General features: G+C 56.6%; 1 protein-coding gene across 3 annotated transcripts; it reads right to left on the bottom strand.

Annotated features, from left to right (window-relative positions):
* Positions 1-356: 356 nt before the first annotated feature.
* Positions 357-21,781, bottom strand: TCF25 (TCF25 ribosome quality control complex subunit). Of its 3 annotated transcripts, XM_087739828.1 has the most exons (18): positions 21,553-21,781; positions 20,079-20,246; positions 18,350-18,424; positions 16,325-16,449; positions 14,726-14,791; positions 13,505-13,587; positions 12,262-12,392; positions 9,627-9,726; positions 7,698-7,791; positions 6,528-6,620; positions 5,798-5,903; positions 4,551-4,710; positions 3,369-3,456; positions 2,635-2,793; positions 1,858-1,948; positions 1,453-1,532; positions 781-853; positions 357-600 (listed from the first exon to the last, which is right to left on the bottom strand). In XM_087739828.1, exons 1-18 carry the CDS (start codon positions 21,739-21,741, stop codon positions 439-441), a joined length of 2,043 nt encoding a protein of 680 aa, XP_087595954.1. In that variant the 5' UTR covers positions 21,742-21,781; the 3' UTR covers positions 357-438. The 3 variants fall into 3 exon arrangements, 2 of the variants coding, with proteins under 2 accessions (XP_087595954.1, XP_087595955.1); XM_087739829.1 differs by lacking the exon at positions 14,726-14,791; XR_015700534.1 differs by lacking the exons at positions 357-600; positions 781-853 and having other exon boundaries at positions 1,488-1,532; positions 2,616-2,793.
* Positions 21,782-22,072: the final 291 nt, after the last annotated feature.

The raw sequence follows: 22,072 nt of genomic DNA, 5'->3' as shown, positions 1-22,072 counted from the left end.
AGTTAGAGAGTTTGAGCGCAGCTGACCTCATTCCTGGCTCTACAAGGGGAAGGTAGGGAAAGGAGGGAGGGGGGAAGCCTGAGCCCTTCATCATCATCAGGTTTGGTGGAGGGAAGGAGGCACAAGAGCCGCGGGAGTGGGCAAAAAAACCCCTCCGGCCGTTAAACACGAGAAGAGCAGACAGGGGAAGGGGACAGCAAATGTGCTTGGAGGAGGCCAGAAGGGGACTAAGCTGAGTCGGGGCCGAGGGACAGCTGCTGTAGATTAGCTCTGCCCCCCGCCGAGAGATGCGAAAGGTGCCGGCGGCGGCAGCCCCCCACCCCGGACGGAGCCCATCCCCACCGTGAGAGCGGACGCCGTGGGTTTGAGACTTTATTAGAGCAGGACAGGGGGTGGGGGGTGATTACAGAGGGGTGGGGCGGGGGACGCGCACTCGGCTCAGTCCCAGTCTCCGTCGCCTTCGGGATTGTCATCTCGGGGGGGTTCCTGAAACTGGATGTTCGCCAGCATGTCCCGCATGGCTGCCATGAGCCTGTTCACCCCCTGGTTAAGGTCCTGCCCTGCTCCGGCCTCTTCATCCCCATCGTGCCTGATGTCCCCCTGCAAGAGAGCAGAGCTGGAGCGGCCGGGCAGGGAGCTGCCTGCAGCAGGCAGGGAGAGAGACAACACCGCTTGCTAAAAAGCATCAGGCTGTTCTGCAACCTGACGTTTACACACTGCTTATGCCAAGAGCCACTCCCTTTGCAGAAAACACTGTGCAGTGGAAACTTCTGCACATACCTGCAAGTTAAAATTTGGCAGCAGCGAGCGGAAGAAGAGAGATAAAGTGCTTTCGTTGGATGGATGATTCGTTCTGAAAGACAGAAGTCACACCACAGTTAAGGGGGCGGCTTGGCACTCGACATCTCGCTGGGGCTGAGGCAGGGCGGAGGTGCTAGAGAGAACCACGCCGTCTGGACCACGACAGGGCCCCTCCCGAGCCAGTCCCGAAGCAGGGTATCGGGGGATTCTCAGGGGTTTCGTACCCCCGGCAGCCAGCAGCTGACAACCGCCGGGCACAGCAGGCACTGAAAGCACTGCCACGTTTGCTCTGAGCTGGGTCGGCGCATAAGACATACAGGCTCCACCTGAACGGTCTGCACACCACGGCTGGCTGTGCTTAAACCTGTATTTACTCCAAACCACCTCGGTTAAGAAACAGCCAAAATATTTCAGTGGCCTTTGCCTTAATGGCTGTGCACAGCCTCCGTCTCCAGCGGTGACCACCGAGGCAAAGTGGCAGGACCAGTCCTGCCTGCAGGCTCTGCCTGTCGGCGAGCACCACAAGCCAGGCTGCTCAGGATGGAGGAGGACGTCAGCTCCAAGCGCCTGTGTGCACCCAGGCCCGGGGCTGAGGGTGCGCCGGGAAGACGCCGGCTGTGCCGGCGCAGAAAGGAGGGCTGGAGAAGGTACCTTTCTGGTCTGGTGTAGGAAACGATGGAGTCCAAGGGAGGTAAGGGGTCGAACCCCATCACGGGCTGCGAGGTCACCTCCTGCAGAGGGGGAGAAGAAAGAAGGGGTGAAGGCTGCGTCGCCAGCAGCAGCAAACACCGAGGCATGGAGTCGGCGAGACCAGCTGGACAGCCCTTGGTCTCGGGGAGCGCAACAGAGCCGGGCACCAGCCGCAGCCCGGCCTGGCCGCACGTGCCCCCGTGGGCCGCCCCGGGAAGCCGTGCACACAGGGAGGATCCCCTGAGGTCAGGCGGGTGTTTCTTGCTGGTGGCCGGGGTTTAAGACGTGCCCGGCCTCTGTATACATGGCAGGGACGTGAGGGCCGTCGCGCCGTGGCACCGCCTGCGCCCTGCCAGGGCTCCTCACCAGAGGCAGAGCTGCCGTGGCCTCCTTCATCTCCGAGAGGATGACGTGCCGGTAGATATTCCTGGGTGCGCTCTGGTACCGCATCTTCCTCCTAAAAGGTAGGGAGGGGGACAGAGGATTGCACTGAGCACGCCTCGGCATAGCCAGCTTTCCACTTCTGCTTCTCTAGGTGCATCGTCAGCTGCATCCCTGTCCCGGGGGACACGCCGTATCGGACAGAGCTGGCGAAGCCAAAGTCACTTGGCTGCTGCTAACCTCAGATGAAAACAGAGCGGAACAGCTCAGGGACGCCGCGCAGACCTCCCTCACCAGCCCCGTTCCTCTGCAGGTCAGCAGAGTAAACTAACTTTGGTTTAGGACAAGACCTAATGCCTCTCTCTCCTGCTTCTCGGAGCTGGAAGCCATTTCTGAGCCCCCACCTGCCCTGCGCAGTAAAGGCCCGTGAGCCGTGCAGCCATCCCTGCCTCTCCCAGCCAGCGGCAACCCCTCCGCCCTCCCAGGCAATTTCCAGGGCGCACACGATGGCCGAGGCTGGGGGAAGCTCTTAATTCGTGCTTGTGCAAAGGAGGGAAGGAGAACCTCTGCCTTCCTGGCGCCCTTGGCATCAGCAGCCGCCATCAGATCGGCAGTCGTGGGGCTCTGAGCAAGCCCCGGTGCCGCTGCAGCCCAGGCCAGAGCTCCCCTCTCGTCCGCAGAGCCCCCCCGGCCCGCTCCGTCCCCGTGTCCCAGCACCCGCGCCTGGTGCGAGAGCCGCTCACCTCCGCCTGCCGCACTCACTTGTGCTCGGACTCCTCCACCAGCGGGTCCCGGGCATCCACCATGCGCAGCACCTCGTGGACGTTGGTCTCCAGCCACGCCATGACGGCCGGGTCCTTCCACAGGGAGTGAGTCCTTCCCACGTAGAGGGACGTCAGCTGGTTCAAGGCGGGAGGCTGGCTACAGGAGACAGTTGTTATTCAGGGCACTCTCCTCCTTCCCGCCTGCAGGTCCCTGCACGGGCTGGCAAGGGCTCATCTCTGCACTGTGCTTCAGCGTGAGAACACAAAGAGAGGAATCGCAGGCTCCCTCCTTTGCTGTTTCCGTCTACCTTCACCAGTTTTTCTGACTCCGTCTATTTTTGGGATAAGCATAGCCATGAGATGAAAGTTAATGCTGCCTTGACCCGAGGGGGAGACCATTCGTGCATTTAGGAGGACCACATGTCAGGGCAATCCAGACTGGCAGGAGGCGGCCTGCCCCGAGAGCACGCACACGTTGTTCTCTCTCACTACATGTACCGACAAGCTTCGGAATGAACTTCTGACCCATCCACATTAAGGTGAGGTGGGTTTATTAGCATTATCTGCTGGCCATTATGGAAATCCATTATCAAAGCATCTAACAGCCTACTCAGGAAAAGCAAATATTCTCCTCCGCAGCTTTGTAACTCCATTAGCTGCCTGAGCAAGCAAAAGCCCCGCTACCGGCAAAATCGATTCCTTCTCTTTACTGAGAACATCTCCAGGGCTTACCTTATCTGAGCATTCAGCCCGAAAAAGGAATGGGAGGCGACCCTGGCATCAGGCTGCACGCTGCAGTGATCCAACAACGGCATAAGAACTGCAGGAGAAAAAGTCAGCTCGCTTTCAACGGCCCGGCGAGGAGCACCACGGAGCGGCCGGTCCCCGCTGCCAGGGCTGTGGAGAGACGGCCCCATCCCAGGGGGCCAGCGCCCCAACGGGGCGCCGAACGAGGACCCACGCCAGGAGGGTGCGAGGATGCCGCCGGGGGTTATGCTGCGTTTTCATCCCTCTGCGTGGATGATGGAAACAGATCCAGAGCAAACGGGAAAGAACAACAATCTTTCGCCCCCCGTGAAACAGGGTGCAATTTTCTGCACTTAACGCTGCTGGCCTTTGAACTTGAAGAAGGGTTTTATTTCAGCCACCGTGACAAGCAACAAAAAAGATCGTTTCAGCCAACACAAACTAAACCTCTGTTTGAGAGCTGGTTATTCCGGCCTATAAAGACACGCCCTGCTCTGGGCCCAGAGGGGCTGTATATCTCCCTTTGTGGACAGCAGCACCAACTGGTTGAAAGCAAGAGTGATGGGTGCCCATCGAGAGCACGCCTAAAGCAAAGCAGTGCCTCGGAGGGAAAGCTGAGAGAGACTCGCTGTCTCTGGGCTGGGCAACCCTGGGGTGAAACGCCTTCCTGCTCGGTTCTCACCCTCCCCCTACAGCACGCCTGTGACGGTCTCTGACCCTGTGACGGTCTCTGACGAAGGGGGATTGGTCTCTAACGAAGGGGGATTGGTCTCTAACGAAGGGGGATTGGTCTCTAACGAAGGGGGACCAGCTGCTCCGAGGAGGGTGCACAGCAGGGAGAGCCATCGCCGATCTCCTCCCAACACGTGGAGGGCTCACGGCTGCGGGAGCCCAGCCAGCTCCACCGTTCTCTCGCCAGCCCTGCCCCGGTGGGGGGCGGGAAGGCTGAATCCCACCGCTGCCACAGCAAGGGTATGGCAGGGCTGCCACAGCATCGCCCTCCGAGGCAGGGCTCCCATCTCCCATGGACAGAGGCGAATGCCATGGGCAACCCACAGGCAAACTGCTGCCTCTGCGCTTGCCTGCCTGGAATCCAGCCTTTGCTCTCGCAAATGAAGACAGCGTCAAAGCCTGCGGGGACGGACTTACCGGTGGGGACAGACTTACCGCTTGGGAACATGATCAACGCGAGCTGGATGAGCTGGGTGGCTTTCTCCCGGGCTTGGCTTAGCTCCAGCTCGGAGCGCTCCTCCTGCTGGCTCAGGAAGAAATAGGCCAGCGGCACCGAAAAGGCAAAATTGGGCAGCTGGGACAAATTCCGGTGACTCTGCAGGATCGGAGAGACAGATTTACCGAGAAATGATGCTATGCAGAACAATCTCGATGTGGCTGGGCTGTACGTGGGGTGGGGTTTAAGTTACTTTCCAGCCGCTGGCTTGGTGCCCCTACAACTGAGTAAGCAATTTTGAGTTCGTACAATTGTTTGCAGGGTACCAGGATTACAAGAACAAATACCCCAGCCTTTATGGGTCGTTCCGATGATTTTGGGATGCCAGCCTGGCCATGAGACAGCCCTCAAAGAGCTAAGCTGGTTAGGAAAACCTCACGCTGGGTGGCCCAGCCGCCCCCTCCAGCCTAGCCCAGGTGGGGAGAGCCCCAGGAACCAGCTCTCCTCTCCTCTCCCCTCCCTGCCCCGTCTCATAGAATCACAGAATCACAGGATGGTTTGGGTTGGGAGGGACCTTAAAGATCATCCGGTTCCAACCCCCCGCCACGGGCAGGGACACCCTCCACTGGACCAGGTTGCTCAAAGCCCCGTCCAACCTGGCCTCGAATGCTTCCAGGGATGGGGCATCCACGACTTCTCTGGGCAACCTGTTCCTCACCACCCTCAGAGTGAAGAATTTGTTCCTTGTATCTAATCTAAATCTACCCTCTTTCAGTTTAAAGCCATTACCCCTTCTAATGAGCACCTAAAATTGGCTATTTGTCTGTCACACTTATTTTATTCTTTCTGGATCCAAACTTAATTTCACTGATTTTCAAAGGGGAAACAGTGCTCAAAAAGAGTTTCTATTATGAAACCAAAGGGAGCAATGAAAAAGATTTTTTTTTCCGCATGTATGTGGAGAGGAAGATGGGAAAAATTAGGCATGAAAAATCAGTAATTGGGCAGCTAAGTGACAGTACAAAATCTGTTAAACATACTGTAAAATTAAATTAACAAGAGCAAGACCATTCCAGGGAAATTCTAAGCTGCAATTAGGATTTAATTTTTACAGTGTTGTAAAGAGTTAGATCTGATTTTTAAACCAGGCAAATCATCAAGGGAAAGCGCTATCACCAGTGCTTAAAGAATCCTAGAATCTCGCCAGACCCCCGTCTCTCGCCAGGGCGGCCCGTTGCCAACTCACCTCCCACTCCTGGAACATGCGGGTCAGGAAGGTGTATTCTCTAGCTCGGAGGGACAGAAAATCGATCAGCAGCAGCACGCACAGAGGGTCGTTCTCTGGATCAAGGCTTCAGGGGGAGGCGAGCACAAGGGGAGGAAACAAAATCAGTGTCACAAAAGCTGAAGTAGCTGTCCTCATTTCTAAGTCAAACCAGACTTTCCCACTAGCATCCAGAGAGCTTCCGTGACTCAGCAAGCAGAGGTAACGGGAACATGATCGTTCCTGCACGGCCAGGATGACGCTGCAACGCCCTGCCCGGTCGGCGTCCCTGCAGCGGGCTGACGGCCCCCCTGCCACCACCCAGGAGGATCAACGGCCACAAACCGCGCGGGCCGAGGCCACCGTTGCACCTCTGCTCCGCAGAGGCTCTGTGGACCATCCAGGCCCACAGCTCAGCAGCCGAGAGCAAGGGCCACCCAGGTCCCATCTGCTCAAGCCTCCTTCTCAACAATCGCCCCTCTCCAAAGCCGCGCCGCAGATGAGAGCGGGTCTCAAAACTAACCGGTGACACTGCCTCCGTGAGGAGTGGAAACAAGCCCCCACTAAGCCTGGGAGCAGCAGTAACACCTCTCGGGTTTTTGTCCCACCCGGGTTAGGTTTGGTGCGTTGTTCGAAGCCTGTTCCCCCAAGCCTGAGACGCCCTGCCCCATCCTGCAGGGAACGGGGTGCAGCCCTCGGCGGGGGCTCCTACCTCAGGATCAGCTTGCAGAACTCCAGGGCTGTCCGGGGACAGCCTCTCTTCTCCAGGAACATCAGGTGCTTGAAGAGAGCCAGGAAGAAAGCCCTGCGTGGGGAAGAGAAGCAGGTTTTAGAAGCCAGATTTGGAGAGAAGCACCTCGTGCCACTTAAGAACGGGGACCCACAGTCAGCCCCAGCTCCTCGCCCCCTGAGCATCAGCACTGCAGTTGAGGCCGGAGGGGTCCAGGGACCCCAGCCTGGTGCAGTACAGGCTGCCGCAGACTCCTCGCGATCCCATCTCTTTTTTTTAACATATATATTTTTTAATATCTTTGTGCAAGCATAGGGACAGCAAACCCATGGCCTGCCCCATCCCTGCTCCCCAAGGCCCCACAGCCCTGTGCTCTCACAGACTGGCCGACAACTCAGGACAAGAGAAACAAGTAAATGCACCGGAGTCTGCATCCTGCCTTGCCCAGCCCGCCCAGCCGCGTGGGGACGGCGACACGGAGCGTGCACAATGCGTACGGCGGGAGGACTAACACCCAGACTGCAGCGTTCAGGTCACAGACGGCACCGGGCCCGTCAGCGAGTGGGTACTGGAAATCTGAGCAACCTCCAGGTAGAGCAGGAGGGATGGCTTGGGTCAGCTGACTGGAAAATTCCCAGAATAAAGTCACCTTTCCCCGCAGCTGCAGAGCTGTCATTACATAAAGAACCAGGCCGGGAGCAGCGCGAGTACTGGGGACGAAGACCGGGCAGGCAGGCAGCACACAAGCGACCAAGCACAGCTGTAAAGACGCAGCAAGTATTTTTGTGACAAAAATAAGTGCCGTTTGGGGCTAAGGGGGACTAATTGCACGAGAAGGATGCGATGGGGAGGAGCAGTTACTGCTCCAGTAAGAAATCCCTCGGGAAAGAGGATGTTTCGCAAAGAAACCTCAGTGCGAGCGACCTGGCAGACCAAGAGCTGCCGGTACCCCAGCACCCATCTCGGTAGCTGCTGCCTTGCCAAGGGGCACCGCCATCGACTGCTGAGCGGCAGAGCTTGTTCCGACAGAAAGGGACATTCAAGGTCCCCCCGCCAGCGCGGATGACGCAGCAGACGCTGTGAATCTGGGTCTCCGTGTCCAAAGTAGGCCAGGGCACGCCGCGACGGTTCTCCGGCAGACGTGCCGCCTACCTGTTCTCTGGCCGCCGGTAGTCCAGCCTGCAGGTCCCGCTGGTGAGACTGAAGACGGGGTGGAAGGCACACTCCAGGCTGTACAGCGCCCGCTCTGCGGACAGCAAGGACAGCGTCAGGGCACGCCACCACCCCGGCACGCTGCGCAGCCCCGCCGCTCACAATTTGGTCCAGAAGACACTGCTAATGGAGAACTCTGGCACCCATGAAATAAGGTTGTTCACACTCTAGCAAGGCACAAAGCTACTTCAGAGTACGTGGTCACAGCAGATACCCAGGCAAGCGAGCCCTGTTCCCGTCTGCAGGCATTAGATCATGCTCCGGCTGTGAAAAGTAACTCTTCTGGAGGAGGTCTGGGATTGGGGCTGGTATCGCTGCCTCTGTGTCCTGGTTTCAGCTGGGATAGAGTTAATTTTTTTCCCACTAGCTGGCGTAGTGCTGTGTTTTGGATTTAGTATGAGAATAATGTGGATAACACCCCAATGTTTTAGTTGTTGCTAAGTACTGTTTATATTATTCAAGGCTTTTCCAGCTTCCTGTGCCCTGCTCAGTGCACAAGGAGCTGGGAGGGGGCACAGCCAGGCCAGCTGGCCCAGACTGGCCCAGGGGCTAGTCCATACCGTATGGCATCATACCCAGTATAGAAACTGGAGGAGTTGGCCGGGGGTCAGCAATCGCTGCTCAGGGATGGGCGGGTGGTGAGCAATTGTATAGTGCATCACTTGCTTTGTATACTATTATTATATTATTATTATTACCGCTACTACTATCACTACTATTCTATTTTATTTTACTTCAATGATTAAACTGTTCTTATCTCAACCCACGAGTTTTCTCACTTTCACCCTTCCAATTCTCTGCCCCATCCCAGCGGGGAGGGGGAGCGAGTGAGCGGCCGGGCGGTGCTTAGCTGCCGGCTGGGGTTAAACCACAACACTGCCACAACTACCTTCACACAGGGAAGCCAAAGATCCTGTCCTTACTTCACCTCCGGCCCCTCCTATCATGCTGGAGAGCACACGCCCCGGTTACCAAACAGCACATCTTGGAGACCCAAGACTGCAACGCAGCAGTCCGAGGGGCAGCCGTCCTCCCAGGGTGCCTCCTGCCCCCAGGCAGCCGGCGCTGCCCCGGGGAACAGAGCCCGACACGCTGACCTGCAAGATCCGGTCAGAGGAAGGCAGGGCACGCTGGCCTGGAGGGCTGGGCATGCTCCCCGCAGAGTGGGTACGCTTCCTGCGGCGTCCCTTGCACTGCTGCATCTCGTAGCTACTAAATCAGACCCTCCCTCCTGCAAGGGATGTCCTGCAGGTGGGACCCCCCCATGTCCAGACAATCCTTCCACTCATTTTGAAGGCGAACACTGACGGGCTTTGCCCCAGACACACACGTCCGGCTCTATTTAAAAGTCTCCAGCAAAAGCTGCTGGTCTGCAGGACGATATACAGCAGAGCGCTCGCGGTCACAGACACGGAGCCAAACCAGCCCTTCTGGTTTGCTGCTTCTCTGTTGAAACAAAACCAAAACTGAACCCAAAGTCCTGGATTACTGATTCACAGCAACTGTTCAGCCGAGACTTTCAGCGAGGACCTGGGAGCACGTGCGTGCGTGCCTGCAGACTGATGCCCCAGCACCAGCTCTCCCTCCCCGCGCCGTAGGTATGGGCAGCCGGTGACAAGCCTTGCCTCCGCAGCACAACACCACGCTGCTCTGCGGGCCCCGCCGGGGACTCGGCCAGGCTGGAGGTTTCCACACGCGCTCTCAGCAAGCTCACACCGACTCAGGCTAGCCGAGAGGGGCCGAGCACCTTTGCTGCTGCCCCTTCCCAGCAGCAGGCTCAGCTGGCAGAAGGCAGAACTGGGACAGTGAACAGCAGCAGCTCCCACCCCACCTCGGGCCAGGACATCTGCTCCTCACCTCAGCTCTTACCTACGAGATCACGGGCCATCTCCTGATCCTCCTGCATCCGGCACACGTCGCTGAGCTGCAGAAGGGAGTCCACATGGTACGGGTTCATCTGAAGCAGCAGCTGCAGAAGAGCAAGAACCTGATGACATGATGGGACAAATCACGGGTTTCTCACACACTCTGCCTACGAGGCGAGCTCTGTAAGCGTGGCAGGGAGGCAAACGCCCTGACACGGCACCTAAGAGAGACGGGCTGTTCTTGCCCCTGGGTCTGGAGGTGAAGAAACCCTGTCCCACGCCACCAGAGAGCCAGCGCTCTGTAGTGCAAGGCTGGGGATGTGCCTCATGTGGAAGGCTAAAACTATGGATTAAAAGAACCTAAGAACAGTCCCGCTGGGTCAGAGGAGAGGTCCACCTCGCCCTGTCTCCAAACCCAGATGCCTGGGAAAGAGGGCACGAAGCCGGGCATGCACGATGACTCCCAGCACACTCCAAGCTGCCAACCTTTAGGGGTTCAGGGACCCCCACTGTCAAAAATACCATTGATATTAACGGCGTCTCCTCCCGTGAATTTGTTCACTTACTGACCTTTCCAGCACCCCAGCTCTGCGATACAGAAAGCCACCACTTAAGCACACAACACCAAGAACTTCCTTCAGTCCCCACCTCCCAGCTTCCTCCCTGTGCTGGAAGGGACGGCAGGGAGGTCTCTCCCCGCTCCATGCAGGATCTGAGCCCTCGACTGCAGCTTTCCCCAGGCACCTCCCTCCCAGCTGACCCGGCTTTTCCAGCGCTGAGGCCATGTCAGGCCTTTGATCATCTTTGCTGTCCTCCTCCGAACCTCTCCCAGCTCCACCATATCCTTTTGAAGGCAAGAGCCCAGAACCGAACACAATATTCAAGATGTAGGCAGCAGGCATAATTACATTTTTGGTTTATTCTCTGTTCCTTATCAATTCTGAGCATTTGATCAGGCTTTTGCTTCCTCTGGGTACTGAGAGGACATTTTGACACATCTATTACAATTCCAGGATCCAGCTCCTGAATGGTAATGGATTAAAAATATTTTTTTCCAGGCTTCAGAATATTAGTTTAACCTCAAAAATCTCTGCATTCACTAATTATATTATAAATGGGCTACTTTTTTCCAAGGACCTAAAACTCAGTTTCAATATGAAAATACCGAAGCTACTTCAGATCTCCTCACAGTTTAGTTTTAGGATTTTTTTTTTCCCCCAAACTAGAAAAATATGGCTTCAAAAGCTCCAGAAGTCATAAATCTGCAGGGCGCTGGCCAGCGTGACCACCTACAGTACAAAGCCCTCATGTTCTCGGCTGTCCCAGCCCGGTGTCTGTGCCTTGGTGCCACTTGCCTGACGCTTTACCCCTCCCTTGCTTGCTCTGAAGTTCCTTGCTAGTTCTCATTTTTGGAAGAGATGGAGCACCTAGGATGACTGTGATGGGAAAAAGTGCTCTTCACACACTCACAACTTCACCAGCAAGACCATTTTAACCCACTAGCAAGAGCAGAAAAACACTCACTGAGCAGGACCCCCAAAAAACCATGTCTTGCCTGCTGAAACCACAGCAGCAAGGCAGATCTGGGCTCCACCTATGTGAAACTGTGGCTGTCGCAGATAAACTGGTTGGGGGTTTGAAGTACTCCTGGTAAGTAAATCTGTTAAGATTTTACCCTTAATGTAAAATTGAAAGACTAAAGCCGTAGGAACATCTTAAAACGTAGCCAGACCCACTTAACAGGGACAGAGCATCAAGACTAAAATGGACCATGGAAAAGCCCGCCACGCGAGACGGCGTTTGAGCCGTCCTCAGGACGCTGGCTCTCAGCTTGCTCGCTGCTGCGCTGGAGCTACCTCGCGGCATTTTTGCGAAGCCCTCAGCCCGGTCAGCAGGCAGAACTGACAAGCTGGGGAGAGCAGCGGCCATGAGCAGAGGGTGGGAAAGCAGAAGGAAGTAAACTTTATTTAGTGGACAATGGCCTCTTTAAGAAACTTCTCCAGGGCATGCATCTGAGCTCATGTGGCCGGGGTTTTCTGAGCAAAAATACCTCAATTACGGTTCAGTAGGGTTCAGAGTAATTTTACTGCTGCTTATCATTATAAACTATAAATGTTACCACACACTTTAATGAGCTTGGATACGCATGAAGAACTTTCAACACAAAGAGTGTTTTGCTGAAATACCAAGAAAAGACATATTTTTAATTTATGCAAGAGTTTATAAATAGAAGAGCTGTTAGTTTAGATTCCCATTTAAAGATCAGTTTATACAATATTTTTCCTTTCCCAGCTGAAGAGCTGAGACAAGGGAGCTTTATTCCTACCCTTTCAGCCCAACGATCAGTTCCTGCGGGCTCCTCTTCCAGATGGCTACCTGGCATGCTCTCGGGCAGAGCCACCGAGGCTCGGTCACCAGCCACCGGACTTCATTTGCACCAAAGTGATCACTTATCTTATGAATAAGGTGAAGGCAGAGCTCAGCAAGCAACGCCACCTCGCCCTGCACAGAGCTCTACTGCTCAAAATGAGACTGGCAAAAAATAAGCGCTGGGATGCGTCAGCCCACCTCCCCTGCCAGGGAACTGGCTGCAGGAACGCGGGAGGTAACGGCACGGGCAACGCGGTTTCACAACATACCACAATGTTGTTGGGGTCCATGGACTCCACGGCGTCCAGGAACTTGAACTGCACTTGCTGGTACTCGCGATGGTGCTCGAACGTGAAGTACTGCACTCCCCTCCTGGTGTCCACCAGCTGCATGGCAATACCTAGAGGGTGCAGGGGAGACACGGTCACCACTGCTGCCAGCCCGCGAGCACCGCGGAAAGAGAAGCTCTTCTGCTTCCTTATAATGCAGGAAGCTCATTCACACCACTGGGTCCAAAGCCAGATGTGTTTTCAAAACCCCCCAGAGAATTTCACTCCTTTCCCTTCCACCCGGCACTGGTGAGGCCGCCCCTTGAATCCTGTGCTCAGTGCTGGGCCCCTCACCCCAAGGCGGCCATGGAGGGGCTGGAGCGCGGCCAGAGCAGGGCAGTGAGGCTGGGGCAGGGGCTGGAGCCCAAGGCTGGGGAGGAGCGGCTGGGGGAGCTGGGGGGGCTCAGCCTGGAGAAGAGGAGGCTGAGGGGAGCCCTCATCGCTCTCTGCAACTGCCTGAAAGGAGGCTGGAGCCGGGGGGGTCGGTCTCTTCTCCCCAGGAACAAGCGATGGGACGAGAGGGAACGGCCTCAAGCTGCGCCAGGGCAGGTTTGGGTTGGATATTAGGAAAAACTTCTTCCCGGAAAGGGCTGTCAGGCCCTGGCCCAGGCTGCCCAGGGCAGGGGCTGAGTCCCCATCCCTGGAGGGATTTAAAAGACGGGGAGACGTGGTGTCTGGGGACATGGTTTAGTGGTGGATTTGGCAGTGCTGGGTTAACAGTTGGACTTGATGATCTTAAGGGTCTTTTCCAACCTTAACAATTCTATGATTCTCCCACAAGTCAAAGGCCGAAACCCACCCGAGAAGCCCAAGCAGCTTGCTCTCCCCACGGCTATTTCCCGTTACCCTGCAAGACTGCTGCAAGAGGGGAAGTACTCATCACCTGCTACCTCCAATAAGGGGGAAAAAAAACCCCTCAGATGCTAAGACACAATGCAACAGAGTTCTCCCTGTTGAGAAAGGAGGTATTTTCATCAGCTGACGAGCAGTTCCCTTTCTGCATCAACCAGCGTGAAGTCTGGGCCTGGCAGCTGATGAAAGCAGCTCCGGTTTCTGTGCGTGGAGGCTTGAGGAAAGCCAGGCTGGCAGGAGCAGCCGCCCGCGCCAACATGGGCACGGGACTGACGTTCCCCGTTGGCCAGCAGCAGCGCGGTGCGTCGGGAGGTGGCACCGAAAGCCTCACCTGTTTTGCTGTAGCGCGGCCAGGTGTTCTTGGGAGCCGTCAGCCACGTGCTGCGGACGTACTGGCGCTGCCTTTGCCTTGGCCTGAGAAAACAAACACGAGAGGTCACAGTTTCTCCATACTAACAGAATGAGGAGGGCTGACACCAGCCAGAAAAAGGATGATTCAGGGAACAAGAGATCCAACTTCTTCCCCAGCTGCAGCCCTGCCACACGGAGCTTTTGCCCAGAGCTTTAACATGTTTGCCTTCAAGACACAACATATCTTCGCTCGGGCTCTGCCTTACTGCAACCATTCCTCTTTGGCCCAGCCAGGGCCTCCAGCATTTCCACTTCAATAGCTTCTCTCCCGCTTTTATCCCGGCCAAGTTCTCAGCTGCCTCCGCTTCAAACAGCTTCCCAGGTCCAATTAAGAGAGCCCCATATCCCTCTGACTCATCTATCTTCCCAGAAGTGCCTTCAAGTGTCAACTGATTTAGTCTAAGCTGTACTCACAAACACAACCAATTTACTGGTGCAGGGCAGGAGGAATTCAGAAATCAAGGCCACTCTAAGAAAGTCGCGTCTCCTCGGTAAGGGACTGCTGCTTCTTCCTCAGGCACTAACTATTCTTCCACAGACTCTCTCAGAGAAGGCTTCTGCTTCCACCATCACTGGTCTGAGCTTATAGCCTTCTTACGCGCACATTTTTCAACCTGCTCATGAAAGCGGGGATTTCTAGATAACGCTGAGCACAGTGCAACGGATAATTGCATAGAGACCTCACACCCGAGAAGCAGGAGGTTCCCTGGGCCCCTGAAAGCAAGCGCATGAGACCCCCCGGTAAGTATTCAGGGTCCACTCTGTTAAGACTCAGACTTCGGAATAGCAACAAGCAACAAATGCCAGAGAAAGAAAGAAAAAAAAAAATCTTAAGAGTCTATACTCTATGAATTTGAGTGAAAGGACTTTAGAAGGGTGTTTGACAGTAAATGAGAGGGGAAAGCGGCAGCAGAAAAAGCAGATGATAGCAAAAGCCTAGAGAAGTCTTACTCCCCTCCTCACACATATCACAAAAAAATATTCTCCTGTCCCAACAAGTGACCACTAAATGAGTAAAAGACCCTGAACCCTGGATTCCCTGCCCAGGTGTGGCACCGGGGGCTCGGTAAGCTGTACCAAGGGAAGGACAGACACACCGACTCGGACTTTGGAAGGGTTTAATATTAAATTTTGGACTAACCTCTGATCGCCAAGAACAGCGCGAGCCCCAAAGTATCTCTTCAACTCGTTCTCTGGATTCAAGTTTCTGAGAAGGTTGAAACAAGAAAGACAAGCTACCGTCAGTTAAACATAGCCAAAGGTCTCACGCTTGAGTCTCTCCATCGGTGCCAAGTGTTCTGTACCTTGAACTGCCTCTGGCCGAGCCCCTGAACATTCACACACCCCACCGACCTGACACAACAAACCAAAAGGAGCCTAAAAACAGCCAGAACAGGAGGCATCGAAACCCTTGGTCTATCAGATGCTTGCTTCCTTCGTGCTCTGCTCCCAAACAGCGCTGAGCTGGGGAATACTTCTGCTGCCCTCTCCAGGGCAGCTGGGGCCTTAGTCTGGGATACGCCCAGGACAGCGGCCGCTCAGGAGTGCACGCTCGGGCTACGCGTGCCTAGAAAACACGGGATACCTGCTGCCAAGTCCGGCAGCGGCAGCCTGCGATTCGGGGCAAGCACCGCAATCACCGCACGGAGGCTGGCAAGGACTAAAATACATTTTTTTAATACAAAGATCTTGTAGCAAAGCATGACAACTCCTACAGTGCTCTTGATCTAACAGTGGGCCCAGAGAAGGGAGGCGTATTTGAGAGGGGTTTCTCTCTGCCATCCAGCGAGCAGGGCTTGAAGAGAGGGACTGGGAAGGCTGAGATCCAGCACTGCCAACCCTCACCCACTCGGAGATTATCCAGCTCTCCGAGGTTTCTGAATAATGCTTACTTGACCAGAGATGCCACTGAGGTTTAAAACCACCTCTAGATAAACAAACATCCCTGCTTTACTGCAGTGTCCTGGAACAGCCTGCGCTAGCGCTGAGCGCCCACCAGCCCAGGCTCGGTTTTGATGTTTCAAAACCTGGACCGGTTAAGTTGTTCCTGCTACAAGTTTAAATGTTTTCTCCAGAAACAGAGAGAGCTGCCAGTGCCTGCCCCAGCCCAGGGCTCCCAAACACACCCACCAGCCATCCCGTTCCCAACAGGTCCAGATGCTACAGGTCTCAAGTCTGATGCCGATTCATTCTTCAGCTCGTGGACACACGTGGGGCTTAGTCCACTTCGTTGATGGTGACATGCGGGAAAGGTTAGACAAGTCTAACCCGCTTTCCTGGTGAAATTAGCTCCTGGCACTGCTTAGCCCTCCTCAGAGGGCAGCACATGCTGTACTGGGGCCTGCTGCCCACAGCGCCCAGCCTGAACGCAGCCGGTCACCCGGCCAGGCGAGCCTGATTGCAAAGCTTTACGCACCAGGGCTCTCAGCAGCTCTGCAGAGGTTCTCCTACAAATTCACAGAGTATTTTAGGCTGGAAGGCACCCCTGGAGGTTAATCTGGTCCAGCCACCCACTCAAATCAGGCGTGACAGCAGAGAATACCAGTCACCGCTCAAAACCAAACAGCTCTAAGAGCAGCGGTTTGAAACGGGGCTGTGCACAACCACTACCACAACCCCTTTCAAGCAAGGTCCTGAATTCACAGCCAGATCATGCTGGCAGGCTCCCAGCTCCCTTCCTCGGGGGAACAGGTATCCCTGTCACGGCCAAAGCCAAGATCAGGAAGGAAGCAAGCCCTACCTGTGCTCTACGTAGAGCAGAGGCCTGCTGTCAGCGATTATTCCGCTCTGGGTTTGGTGCGATAGCCCATCGGTATCCTCAATCTTCTCCAGCAGGCTGTCGATGTCTTCCAGGTCGTTATCTTCCTTAAGATAGGCACATGCAAACACAAGGCAGTTATTACAGAACGAGTCACCGCGGCACACAGGTCACCCAGCAGAAATTGCGCCCAGCCGCCTCCAGGTCCTGCAGCTCGTCCTCATCTCCGCATGATACCGGAGCAGCCCCTACTCCTCGCCCTGCCAATACCCCATCGCCCACCTCAGCTGCGCACGTCCTGCATCTCGTTGAGGCCTCCTGCTCTGCACCCAGCACTTTATTCCCTCAGAAATCCCACCCAGAGCCTGCCTTCCCTGTCCAACTGCCCCCGAAAGGGCTCTCCACTTGCTCAAGGTATCGCGATAGCATGAAGTTGCTCTTCACGCCATCGTGAGTCCGAACGTGCCAGCAGAACACATCTAGCGTGGGCAAGAGTTGGCCACGGGAGTCCTTTCCCGCCTAACACAGAGCTCCCAAGTCTGTGTGTGCCTGGTCTCTGGTCTGCCCCTTCCCCCCAGCCTTTGCCGTGCTTTGTCTGGTTTATTAATACCACAATCCCTACGATACCATGAAATGCTGGGGGCTGATTTTATTGGTAAATATTTAAATAATCAGCCTTTACTATCTGCTTTCCATGGAAATGCTAAGTTACTGCCGCGACCCTCGTAATAAGATGTCAAACACTGGCATGATTTTAACACAGCTCTAATGTATCACACTCTCACTTTCCTCATCTCCTAACAACCCAAAGAACATATCCAGCAGCACACGCTCAACAGTTGTATAACAGTTTTATCCTGTTTTTCCTCTAGTTTTCCCCACAAACAGCAAGTGACGCATTTCTTATGCAGCCGTTTCACATCCACGTACGTGGGTGGAACACGGAATTCCATTCATGACACCCAAATAGCACTGCGAGCTTGCCTTTCCCAGTTAAATATAGCCACTCCGCATGGAGTGGATACATGAAAAGTTCACAACGTGCTTTGCATTTAAGTGCTTGAACAAAGGTAGTATTATCTCCAGCTAGCAAATCGAACTGCCTGGCTCTGGGTATGAAGTCTCCCAGCCTACAGCTGGCAGATCTCACGCTGTCGCTTGTTATTCTTGGAGTGGGAGAGGAAACAGGCTCTTTGATGGGGTCTCCGCCTTAGGAACTCGCTCTGAGCTCGCCCAGCTGAGCTCCTGCGGAGGAGGCGGCCAGCTGGGCACCCACACCGGAGTCACGGCTCGCCCGTTCAGCACTCTAGCACAGCGTGGCTCAGGATGTTTAGCAAAGGATCTCCCCCGAGTGAATAAAGCCTCTTAAACCTTAGCAGAAAACCAGCTCCCACTTGAACTTCATTTCTATTGAATTCGAAAGACCGATGACTGTTTAGTCTCCGAGCCTAGCGCCCTGTCCCCTGGCTCCCTCCGTCACCGCGGGGACGGCGCGGGTCCTGCGGGAAGAGCGCTTGGCAGCGCGTTCGCTGATAACGCGCCAGCAGACGCTCCTGCCAGCACGCAGCCACGAGACGTCAAACTACAGAGGTGCGCAGCTGCGCGCGGAGGAGAAGGGAGCGCGCATGACGGCTGGCAGCGAGCGCGCTGCATGGCTCTGCAGAGCCGGGAGAGCTACCTAAGTAGGGCAAGGAAAATATAACAAAACCGCAAAAACCCTCGCGCAGTACTCCCTCCCGTGCGAAGCCTCGAAGCAGAGATGAAAGAAGAGGCCGCCGTGAGGATTTCGGCTCTAAGCATCTGCGACAGAGCTGCACCAGTCCTGGCTGCTTGAGGGACCACAGTCAAAAGCTGCTGTTCCCATTTCGTAATTTTAAATGAGTACGACGCAAAAAGGAACATTTTTGCCTCAAAATCTTTTCTGCAGCCACCTCGGAGTCGCCACTTTGTCAATCCCAATGCAGAAATTAGCACAGCCGCTAACTCTCACAGCAAACGCAGACGTACCAGAGTCTCCCCTGCTGAAGTTTTCTTGGTTTTCCTTTTCTTCTTTTTCTTTCGTGGCTTGTTACTCAACGTAGGCTGCAAAGAGAAACAGAAGAGCTGTCAGAGCATGCCCACGGACTGCGGGGATGAAAGCTCCACGGGGGAGAAGAGCGTTTCCCACAGGGATCAGAATGCCATGAGAGCCCTTAAATGACACCCGTATTCACCCTTTCAGGTTTGTCAGCAAGTGGAAATTAAGAGACAAGGAGAAAATGGAGGAAAGTACCAAAGGTTTACAAACGTAAGGGTTAAGTCTCAGCTGACTTTCGTATCAATGTCTGAGACTACAAAATCGGGCCAGGAACAGTTTAGGTATGCCAGGTGTGGAAGAAACACTTCAGCTCTCCTTTACTCCCTAGAATAAATTTTATTTCTGTCTTTCTAGTGAGCGGGACAGTTTCACCAGTCACGCCGATTTCCACAGAAACCAACAGCTGCCGGAAAGCACCACACGACACAGGCTCCTCTTGCTGCCGATGCAGCTCACAATGCTGCGTGGCATTCCCTCACGCGACAGCCACGCTGCTGTCCACCCTGGCTCTTCCCCAGGGCTAAAAAGCACGTTTCCAGGATCTACACAGGTAAAACAGCAAGTAACGGTGTTACCAGAACAACCCCACAGCTCCCAAGCTGATTTCAGAACTGGGGGAACGTGCAGCCCCGATCTGGCTCTGTCTAACGGTGGGGAGATGCCTGCCGAGGGCTCCCACGTTTCTAGCCGGGGAGCTCTAGGAGAAGCAGCAGCTGCTTCCTGCAGCGTTTACGCAGCAAAACCACTGGGTCACGGCCCGCGGGAGGCACCACTCACGCAGGGACCGACCGAGCAGAGCCCACGCCGCACATCCAGAGCATTCCCAAGCCCCTGGGCTGGCTGAGGCCACCAGCACAGCCAGACTGCGTGAAGACAGCGGTCTTTGCTCCTCTGGCCGCACCACCTGGCACCAAAAACCCACGGGATACACCCCAAATGCTGAGCCCTGACGGGTGAGGCCAGGGGCCGATGCCCCTTCACTCCTCCCCGTCCTCATCTCCAGTAAGACATGGGCTAGACTGGCAATGTCAAATAGTTAATTAAAGCGTCCCTTTCCATAAGTGCTTCTGCAAGGAGATGCTTCTGAGCTGACAGAGACCACAGGAGGGAATCTTAACATGAAATGACAACAAAACGCTGCAGAAACGCACAAGTTCAGTGTTTAGTTTACATTGCTCGGAGTCTCACTCCAAAACAAACGCTTCACTGAGCATTTACCCACCAGCCCAGAGCTCAATTAATTGTGCAGCGAAGGGAGCAGAGAAGCAATCTCCCTTTCAGAACCCCAGGGCGCTCTCCCTCCTGTGCACTTTGCCTGACCTCAGCACCCGCGAGGACGCAGCGCAAGGTCTTCCTCAGGAACCTTGCCTCCACGGCTGCAAAATCTCCCTGGATCCTTGGCACAAACCCAACCCTCGGCACCAAACTGCTCATTCTCCTCCAGATCTGGAGCCCCCAGTACCTGCATTTAAGCTCCCCGCGCGCGTCCCTCCCCTGAGGCTCACATCCTCCGCCTCTGACAAAAACAAGGGAAAAGAAACACACTCATCTGGCACCACAAAGCTCCTCACTGCACACCGAGACAGGGAGATAAAAAACCTTCTCTCTGCGCCTCACGTGGTGACCGCCGTCATCACTAGGTACCCGTGGTTTAGTTACCGTTTGGTCCGGCTGCTCTGCCTCCTCCCCATCTCTCTGCCCATCGCCTTCAGTCTCTTCCGTTACAGCCCCTTCGTTGTTCTCTCCTGCTGCATCCCGCTCGCTGAGCCGGGCATCCACTGGCTCCTCTCCGGACGGCGGCTCATCCTCCAACTCCTCGGCGGTGATCTGTGCAAACAGACGGACAAGCTGCAGAAACAGCGAGCGCCGGGCTGCGCCCTGCCCTCTCCTGTGCCCGGGGGGACAGAATTCCCCAGGGATCTGATCTGTTCCGCTCCCACCTGCAAACGGAAGAGAAAAACGTGGCAGAAGCAGCGCAGGGCTCGGCTGCCTGACTGGCTTCTCCAGCAGATGGAGAGGGACGACCCCTCATTTCAAGCGTGTCACCCAGTGGGCGCCTGAGCAGCCCCGCACCCACCGACTCACTGGAGGGGAGCACAGGGCCACGACGACGCGTCCACTGCACAGCACGGCCCTGTCTGGACTCTGCTCCTCCTTCGGCAGAGCCTCCAAAACCAGCCCTGCCTACGCTCACTCAACCAAGCCTTGGGGAAAGAGAGGGAACCGCCAGGGCTGGCCAAGGTGCCCAGAGAGGAAGGAGCAGGCTCTGTCACCCCACGGGCCCATCTGTGCCCTCAGGGCCCGCCTGACCGCCGACCTCCAGCACAGGGATCTTGTGGGGCTGGGAAGGGGGCAGGAACATTCTAAAAGTGGTTTCACCCACTGTTTGACCACCCCGATACTAAAGCCCAGCTCTGACAACACCCAGACCACCCGGCCCCTCCCAGGCTTCCCTCCCATTCCCTCCCAGTTCAGCTCCAGTTGCTGCCCTCTCAAGCCCTCCCTACAACCCCCTCCCCGTCCTACCCCCCAGCTGAGTCTCCCCAGGCCCTCCCAGTCACCCACCATCCCAAACCCCCCAGTCCCACCCCGGTCACTGACCCCACATTGCTCCCACCCCCAAACTGCCACCTTGGTCACCCCCACCCAGCCACCGCTCCCCGGGTCGCTGTGACCCCTCTCGGTCACTGCCACCCAGCCCCCTCTTCCCTCCAGTCACCCCCCAACCACCCCCTCAGTCACTCTCCCCGAGTCACCCCCTCACAGTCACCCTTCAGCCACCCACCCTCCCAATAACTGTCACCCCAGCTGCCCCCTCCCTCAGGCCCTGCCACCCCCTCCCAGCCCCTGCCACCCCAGGTGCCCCCTCCCAGACCCTGTCACCCTGGCTGCCCCCTCCCACAGCCACTGCCACCCCAGCTGTCCCCTCCCGGCCACTGTCACCCCCTCCCAGCCACTGTCACCCCAGCTACCCCCTCCCACACCCCCTCCCAGCCCCTGTCACCCCCTCCCAGCCCCTGTCACCCCACCTGCCCCCTCCCACAGCCCCTGTCACCCCCTCCCAGCCCCTGCCACCTCAGCTGCCCCCCCCAGGCCCCGCCACCCCTCGGGCCCCAACCTCTCCCCCCCTCACCAGCTCGAAGCGGTTGCTGACGCCGGTACGGACCGGCCCGCGCCGTCCCCTCCTGGCGGCGGCCGGGGGCGGCGGCGGCAGCAGCAGCGGCGGTCCCTCGGGGCCGGGGTCCAGGCCCAACTCGCCCAGTCCCGGCTCCTCCTGGCCCCGCTGCTCGCCCCGCAGCCGCCGCAGGGCCCGCCGCGACATGGAGCCCCGCCACGCGCTGCGCCTGCGCGCGCCTCCCCCCCCGCGCCTGCGCCGCCCGGCTCCGCCCCACCGCGCCTGCGCGCCCCGCCCACCTGCACCGCCCCGCCCCCGTCCCCAGTGCGCAGGCGCACTGCAGTTGCCCGGGACCTACTTCGCGCCCCGCGTGAAATATGTCTCGGGGGGGAGCGTGGGAACGCGTACTTGTGTACTTTCCCACGGTCCGTGTGCGGGGTCGCGGCGGGGCACGGCCCGCGGGCACGGGTGGGAGCGGGGGGACAGCCCGGGGCTGTGCAGACGCAGTGGGGCAGTGTGGGGGGGGGCAGCGGGATTT

This window comes from Nipponia nippon, unplaced genomic scaffold (genome assembly GCF_047370975.1).
Source record: "Nipponia nippon isolate SJK-2023a ecotype South Korea unplaced genomic scaffold, ASM4737097v1 scaffold_7, whole genome shotgun sequence".
Lineage (NCBI taxonomy): Eukaryota > Metazoa > Chordata > Aves > Pelecaniformes > Threskiornithidae > Nipponia > Nipponia nippon.
Note: the sequence above shows the minus strand (reverse complement) of the source record. Positions and strands in the feature narration are given on the sequence as shown.

What these genes read in the sequence shown, in the direction of transcription:
- TCF25 (XM_087739828.1), bottom strand. Translation starts at nt 21,741, where the DNA reads ATGTCGCGGCGGGCCCTGCGGCGGCTGCGGGGCGAGCAGCGGGGCCAG. An exon ending in TTCTGCAAGCTGATCCTGAG is followed by an intron (nt 5,904 to 6,527) that starts GTAGGAGCCCCC and finishes CTCCCCCTGAAG; the next exon opens with CCTTGATCCAGAGAACGACC. An exon ending in TCCTACACCAGACCAGAAAG is followed by an intron (nt 854 to 1,452) that starts GTACCTTCTCCA and finishes TCTGTCTTTCAG; the next exon opens with AACGAATCATCCATCCAACG.